Source organism: Limulus polyphemus, unplaced genomic scaffold, assembly GCF_000517525.1.
Source record: "Limulus polyphemus unplaced genomic scaffold, Limulus_polyphemus-2.1.2 Scaffold1281, whole genome shotgun sequence".
Taxonomy (NCBI): domain Eukaryota; kingdom Metazoa; phylum Arthropoda; class Merostomata; order Xiphosura; family Limulidae; genus Limulus; species Limulus polyphemus.
In genome coordinates, this window is record NW_013666891.1 from 37,233 (window position 1) to 45,596 (window position 8,364).

Consider the following 8,364-nt stretch of genomic DNA (forward strand, 5'->3'; position numbering starts at 1 on the left):
ATAAAATTTTGAATGTAAGACATAAAAAAACCTTGTATCATGCACAGTGAAGGAAACTTGTGGGGATAGGGTTATACAAACACTCACACACGCAAAAAAACAAACAAAACATAAACAAAGCCAGAATGCTTATGGCAGACACCTCACTCATGTGATCTAAGACCGCTCTCACATCAACAAAGGGATTGGGAAGGCCTGAGCCATTACATGACTTGCAGACAGGAAAGATAGCTTTCTTGTTTGGAATATCACAAATGAAATTACAGCTATCTTTCCTGCAGTAATTCTGGTTTCACCCATGCACAACTAGGAGAACTTAAGTTGTTTGCTTGGTTGACTTTTTTTGAACCAAAACTGAAGAAAACATATTTTAGAACAATGTTATGTATTGTCTGTTTTGTAGCACAAATATTTGATACTTTTTTTTCAAAAAAGCTTTCACATGCTGGTGTTTTATGTATGTCAGTAAAATTTTATTTCCATTGTTATAATAATTTTGTCTTTCATTTGCAATTGAAACATACTTTATTACAACTCTGTTAAGTAAACTTTATTAAACCTCCAATTATTGTGATTTTAATCATTTACATGATGGTTCTAGTTTACTACCTTACAATGATGTTTCACATTTTCTGATCTCATTTCCTTTTAGTGTTTATAACTTTTTGAGGTTTTGTCATTATCGGTGGTTATCTCAGATAATTTTTACAGTTGTTCCTCTGTAATAATTCTATGATTGTGTAAAGGATTTCAAATATTCTATTATACAAAAATATGGGTATGGATATTTGACAACAACAATTAAATGGTATTGGTAAAAATGAAAAGAGTATGAAGTTTTAATTATCTTTATTTTTAATATGAATAAATTAGACATAATTTTAGTTTCACATGTAGTATACAGTGTCATGTTTTTGTGTATTTGTTTTAGACAGCTGAGTGATTAAGGTGTAAGTATAAAGTATATTCTTGTGACAGTATAAATGTTTAAATAGCTGTGTTAAACCTCATTTTAAGAGAACATGCCAAGAAGATTGTGTGTTAAATCTTTGTTATGAATTTTTCTCCTTAGCCAATCCAAACATTGCATGTGGAGCAAAACACCACAGTAAGGTAGGGAGAATGGAATGTGAGTTTATTTAAAAAAATAAATATTACCTGTGCTAACTTTAAAGCATATTTAAAGGAAGATATATGTTTTTATAGTTACAGTTTAAATGTACTACAAGCAGGCTAAATCAGTAGTGCTTATAAGATTTACATTAACGAGTCATTTCATGCAGAGGAATTCTACAGATACAAACGATGCATTTAGAAGTTCATGAAATATAAACTTAAATATCAATCATTCTTAAGAAAGACAGTTCCAAAAAGTTATTTTATTAACTTTTTCATTAGAAATCCATTTTTTTATAGCAATTATACACAATTTTTAAATATGACTTACATTTGTAGGTGGTCACCTTATTAACTCTTTCCTTGCAGGGTCAGTTGATGTGACCAATCTTGTAACTACAAAGTAACCACAAGTTTCTATGCTATAACTTTTAATGTGTTACATGTATTTCCACAAAATTTGGCAAGCTTTCAGCAAAAATTACAAGTCTTTTGTACATAAAAAAAAAAAATCAGATATTGTAATTAATTATTTTGACAAAAACTTGTCTGTGAAGATACAGTCAATGTGTTGAATGCTCCAAGTGTAAAGTGATTTTCATGTAAAGATTAAAAATACTTTTCTTCATGTAAAAAATTTCCAATTTCATTTGTGTAACTTGTAAAACCTCCTAAACAAATATCAAACATTTTTTCCGAAGCACACCACTTCTCACACTATAGCCTTATCCTGATGAAAGTTCCTCTTCTCTGCCCACCTAAGTGTTGTTATGAATTTTACTTCACTTGCTCCAACCTCTATACCCTACTATATTGCCCATACAAGTTAAAGCTTGTGATTTTCTTCACCTACATCAATACGCTCCCTGCCTCAGATCCGCATATAAGCTCCTCATTATTACTTCCAGTTAATTTTTTCTCAATGGCAGAACATTACGATGACTATTTTATTTGCTGGCTGCAGGTTTCTTTTCAGTTTTGCATAGCTTTTGGTATACATATGATTTCTTTTGTTTTTGTTTAGATCTGTCTTCTTGGGTCTTGAGTTAGTTGTTTGTTTTCTTCTCTAAAAAAAAATAACTAGAGAGAGAGAGAGAGACTTTTTAGGACACGAATTCACAAATTAATGATGTATGAGTGTTGTATGAACTCTTTATTCCACTCACAGAGAAGAGGGCAAAGCTGGAAGCCTTCCCACTCGTAACTATGGATGGTTTTCTCAGATGTGTGGTGGAAGCAGAACCAGCCTATGTGGGAGTGTCCTTGTAATTCTGGTTGAGTTTAGTGTGGCTCTTTTATTTGAACATTATCTTTATTTCAATGATCATGAAAGAGGATTCTCGACTCCTTGTAATTACACATGCAGAGTGTCAATTTCTATGCTATTGGTTGGACATAGTTTTTTTCCACATCCTTCTCATAATTCAGGAGGCAGGAGGTGTTGCCTTGCTTATCAGGTTGGGGAGTTAGGCCGGGTAACCTCTGTTTCTTCAGGTTGTCTGGGCAAAGAACACACCTGTTCTAAAAGTAGTGTGGACCTCACTAGTGTGCTACTACTATATCTCATTTTTGCACTCCTCTTTTCTATGCAGATGCTTTCAGTGTGGATCTTACTCTCACTCCCCCCTTCAACTTGTCAATGTGGGATTGTAGCTATAGTGAGGTAAGTGTGTTTTGGAAGTTAAGATTTTCCTATATAGAAAATGTATTTCTGATAATCCTTATTTCCCCTCACACTCTCATGCCCTTCCTCCTCACTATGGCTGGTGTTTAGGATTGCTATTTTAGACAGTCTCGAAAAAGTGAATTGGGAGTAATAACAGGGAGCTTATATGGATCTGAGATAGGAGGTGCATTGATGTACGTGGAGAGAATCACAAGATTTAACTTGCTATGGGCAACATAGTGGAGTATAAAGGCCGAAGGAAACGAGGTAAGATTCATAACGATGCTTGTATGGGTAGAGAATAGGAACTTTCGTCAGGATAAAGCTGTAGTGTGAGAGGAAGTAAGTATTATTGGAAATACATTTTTGATAGAGGAAAATGTTAATTTTCAGTAAAAATATATTTTATCTATTATTTTTCTACTGTAACTTTATACAGACTCTGTGGATTGGACCAACCTTGTAACAACAATGAAAAAGTACAAAATAAATCCAAGTTATGCTTTTTTCTCTCTAGAATTACTGCAGATTGTAACAGAAAACTACTTGTGTTTATCCAAAATAGCTTAAGACTTGTAACAAGCTACATCTTTTTCTACTTAATTTTATTGTTTTATTGCTCTTTGGACTGTATCTAACTATTTATCGCATCACATAAGTTGTAAATAACTCGGTGAACTATTAACTCATGTTACTGTATTGAATGATGTAACGCTGCTTGTGAACATACCTTGTGAATAATTTTTTTTTTTATTTTACTGAATTTAGCCATACCTAACCTGATAAGTTCCAGTTTTTAATAATGAGTAAATGATATATATATGACAAACAAGAGTATAGTATTTACATATGACCTTTTGTTTTTTTGCTGTCAGTTGCTAATAGCATTTAAGCCTACTTTTCTTTATAATGATTACAGTAGTACATTAAATAGTTTTTGTTTACTTAAGTAATGCACCTAAGAACACAGAATAATATCACACGTAAAGTAAACAACATCTTTCAACTATTATTTAACTGGCTTTCTAACTAAGACAAGAAGGGATTAAAATAATTTTCTTAGCTCTTTGATCTGAACACTGCAGGATAAACTTTGAAACTGAAGACGAAATTTACAGTACTCTGTACTGAAAACAATGTTGCATTTTACACCACTTGATGGATTAAAACTTAGCCTTTCTACTGGTTAAAATGATATATAAAACATCAGAGAGAATTATTAGCAACTTGTGAAAAAAAGATGTAACAGGTGGATGTGGCAAGTGGGGTCTGATTTTCAAGTTTTTGACTATGTAAATAAAGAAAATTGAAGGCTATAGAAATTGGACATTATATTAATAATATTATAATGAGTAATTTATATTACTTTCCATACCTTAGAGAGAGGTAGTAAATAAATTAGAAAAAGGAAAAAACCTGGGGAACAAATGTCACAATTCTCATACAAGAGGATATTGAGGATTTATTCAAATATTTCCTTATAAAATTATGAAATTAAAACTTGTATAATATCAAAATTTGATTTATTAATGCTTGTTATTGGCTTGGTTCGATTGGATTGAGTTTTCGACTGCAGAGGGACCATCAACATTTCTATTCTCTAACTTTCAATATGTTTTATGTATCTTCACCAAATTTTGCAAACTTTCAGTAAACATTACAAGCCTTTTGTGCACAAAAAATCAAATTTTTTATAATTCACTGTTTTTACTAAAAAGGTATCAGTGAATATATGGAGTCATAGTATTAACTGCTCTGAGTGTAAAGTGATTTTCATGTTAAAATGAAAAATACTTTTCTTTATCTGAAAATTGTGAAGTGTTATTTTTGTAATCTCCAAAACCTTCTAAATAAATATCAAAGTTTTTTTCTGCAAAATCTAATATTTTATCTGTTATTTTCTCTACTCTAACTTTATACCTATTCAGTCAATTTGACTGACCTTGTAACCACCATAAAATATGAAATAAATCTAAATTACAATTTTTTTAAAAGAATGACTGCAGATTGTAACATGAAATTAAAATTATTTATACTTAATTCTATTGTTTTACTGTCCTTTGAACCAGGTCTGACTAATTTTCCCAGAACATAAAACACTCAGCAAACATGCAGCTCAAGTTACTATATCGAATTATGTAATGCATGACCTGCTTGCAAGCATACCTCATGAATAATAATTATTATTATATTTCATTATCTTACCTTATCTAATCTTATTTCATAAGTTTCTTATTTTTACATTTTAGTTACTTTTATAATGATAAATAAGAATACACATGAAAAACAAGAAATATAGTACTTATCTATGTCCTCTTATTTTCTTGCTCTTGACTGTTGAAGAAACGTAAGCCTACGTTTTATACTAATGGTACTACTATGCTAGATAATTTTTATTTAATTAAATAATGTACCTAAGAACACAGAATAATAACACACAGAAAGCAAACTATCGTATAACTATCATAATTTTTCTGACTTTCTACCTATGCTATAAGAGCCTTTAAAAATAGTTAAGATAGTTGATGTGAATACTGTGCAAAAAGTTTTGAATTGGAGGCTAAACAGATAATTCTGTATACAGTTTGTGCATAAAAATAAAAATAAAATGCATATTATATGTTATTTGATAGACTAAAACTTTGGCCTTCTGTTGGTTAAAAAACGTCTGAGAGAACTATTGGCAATTTGTGACAGGTGAGCATGGAGAGTGGGTCCGATCTTTTAATTTATGGCTCTCTAAACAAATAAAATTGAAGGCAATAAAACTATGCTTTAGCTTAATAATATCTTTATCTTTTTGTTGTTTTCTAGATTATTTTATACCAGTCTTTATGCACACTTCTGGGCACAGTGTTTACTGTCCTAATGCTTGTAGGCAGTATATTAACCATTTACTGTTCAGAACTCGAGTTCCTAATGCTATCCAATTTAACAAGGCATTTAAGTTACTGTGGATCAGTAGCCTATTAAAATGGACTGTAATTTTTAAAGTGGATAAACACTCATTGATAGAATATATTGATACCCTCCCACAATCAAGATGCTTCCTTGGCACAGGCCCATATGCCAATTAGCCCTACTTATAACCAGTAATTCGATGACGAGGAACCCACTTTGAGACTAATAATGGCTGGAGACGGCTTGAATGGGTAATGAAGAAAAACTTATATTAAAGTCTTTTCTTCATTACCCATTCAAGCCGTCTCCAGCCATTATTATAACTAGTAACTTGGAATTTTTATTTTATTTCCATCCTCTAGTAATAGAGTGTGGTAAAGTGTCTTCTCTACTTGATGTTTTGTTAACCTACTCGGTACTTGTGGCATTATTTGATGCAGCTTTCAGGTCCATGTTTTATTGTCTGTTGACCCCTGTCCATAGGTTTATCCATCCAAATACATCTAAGCTCCAGGTGGTTAACACAGAGATTGATCTTACCAGTTGATGATTCTTATCTTAGAACTGATGTTTGAACAAATAGGGTATAAAATAAACTAAGTGTATTCCAAAGTTAGTGATAATCCTGTACTATGTTTACAAATAAATCAACAATAACTCTAAGTATATATGGGTGTTCAGTATAAATTCAAAATGATATGGATTTATTTATACCAAGAGGTCTCCCGGGGGGACAGCAGTAAGTCTGTGGATTTAAAATGCTAAAATCAGGGACTCTATTCCCTTGGTGGACACAGCAGATAGCCCGATGTGGCTTTGCTATAAAAAAACACGCACACACATATCAAGAGACAAATTCCATTAAAATTCAGACAGGGGTAGACCCCTCTACCTCCTATAAAAAGAAAAAAGTATTTTCTGAAGATGGTAAAGTTGAAAGAAAGCCATATTAAACCCTTCTCTGATATATTTTTATGCTTTGTTCGTATGTACTGGTCCTTGCCTGATACCTATTTTATGCTATGTTGGTCTCAGAGTTTCATTCTGTTATTAGTCTCTTTATAATTGTGGGTTGTGTTTAAAACGTGCTTCCACTTAAACTCCAAGTTCAGACCATTTGGTGTTATTTAACTATGCTAATGTCATCATGGCAAGAGTTAAATGTTGTCCTTGGTTTCTTTGAGTGGATCCACTTTCATTACTGATTGTTATGTACTTGCCAGAATTCAAACATGATGAAACTCTTTGCAGACTAAGTCTTTCACTAAGACAAAATTTTTCTGACAGTGATTCTTGTGTCTATAGACCTGCAGGTGTTAGGTGGTTGTGTTAGATTCCTTAGCTGGATTCCTTTATGACATCCATGAACATCAAACTTCCAATCTTGTGTCCATGGTTCCAGAGATGGTGGAAGCCCCTTTTGCTGGATTGGAAATATCTTTGTTTATCTTTTTCAATTAATGTTTTTTATGATCAGGTTATGATGATAAAAATAAGGCACATGGCTATCAGAAAAGATATTTCCAGGACAGACGAGCTAAATGCTACACTGCACAATGCTGATAGTAAAAATTAAATCACAGTTGGGCTGGCCACCATAGTGTAGGATTATATATGGATTTTCTGATTATGTGCATGTTGAGTAATTGGCTGTATTTTCCCATCTGTAAAGTGTACCACTTGGATTTCACTAATCTTTGGTGGGAGTTTTTTTTTGTCTTAGCTTATCTGCTTTGTTACTTGTCTGTTTCACTTGTGATTTTTCCAAGATATCTGTGCAGAATCTTTTGTGGGATGGTATGTAGATGACCTTCCAGAGTTTTATATAATTTGACTTTCATCATCTATACCTCTTCCACTGCTATGCTTTGTGTATATTTTGTGGTTACAGCTCAAAGCCACATTAAATCATGTCTAATATTTTTTTATGCTTTGTTCTTTTGTACTGGTACCTGCCATATACCTATTTATTGTTATGTTTTCCAACCAGATGCGAGTAATTTTTGGGAACTATACAATGTGTCCATTTATGCAATTATGTGGAACATAGTGATTCTTGGAAACTGTCCTCTTCCAGAGGGTGAGAGATGTACCAGTTTTTGCTTCCATTCCTCTTTCTTTTCAATGTGAGGATTTTAATATATTGTGTAGTGAGAGTTAAATCTTTATTTAAGTGTGACATTTTTGACAGAAAACATGTTTGTTTTAAATAAGTGCTTACCTCTTCTATTAATTCCCTCTCACCTTCCCATATTACATGAATGACAAACTCACCATTATGCCGAGGGTTTGGTACCAAAGTATCCAAATTAGTCTAGTTGAAAGATCTAGATTACCTAGTAACCAATGTCTGAAACAATGACATTATCATAATATGCTATAGACATAGGAGACATAGGGACATTTCTAAATTGTACAGAGTTAAGTGCAGCATATTTTGTCAGTGGCAGTCAAAGGTAAAATACATTTTTAGAACTAGGCTATTAACTATATATATCTGTGAGTATTGATTAGTGTGATATAAAATATTCAATTAACCCTCTCACCATGGGCATCTGTTTCAGTGCTTGTCATGAGGTTTTTTAGTGAGTCACATTCAAAATTTAATATACTATTTTTCATGGTATACCAACAAATATAGCATAAAAAAATAGCTTATAATCCATATTTTAATAGTATAC

The 8,364-nt window shown here is 32.2% G+C and overlaps 1 protein-coding gene across 1 annotated transcript in view; it reads left to right on the forward strand.

The window, feature by feature from the left end:
* The window catches only part of LOC106462914 (leucine-rich repeat serine/threonine-protein kinase 1-like), a 257,033-nt gene that overhangs the window by 36,179 nt on the left and 212,490 nt on the right, over positions 1-8,364 (forward strand). The window contains exon 4 of the mRNA XM_022390319.1: positions 1,073-1,113. Within this exon, the coding sequence (XP_022246027.1) occupies positions 1,073-1,113 (41 nt within the window). The remainder of the gene's footprint in view (positions 1-1,072; positions 1,114-8,364) is intronic.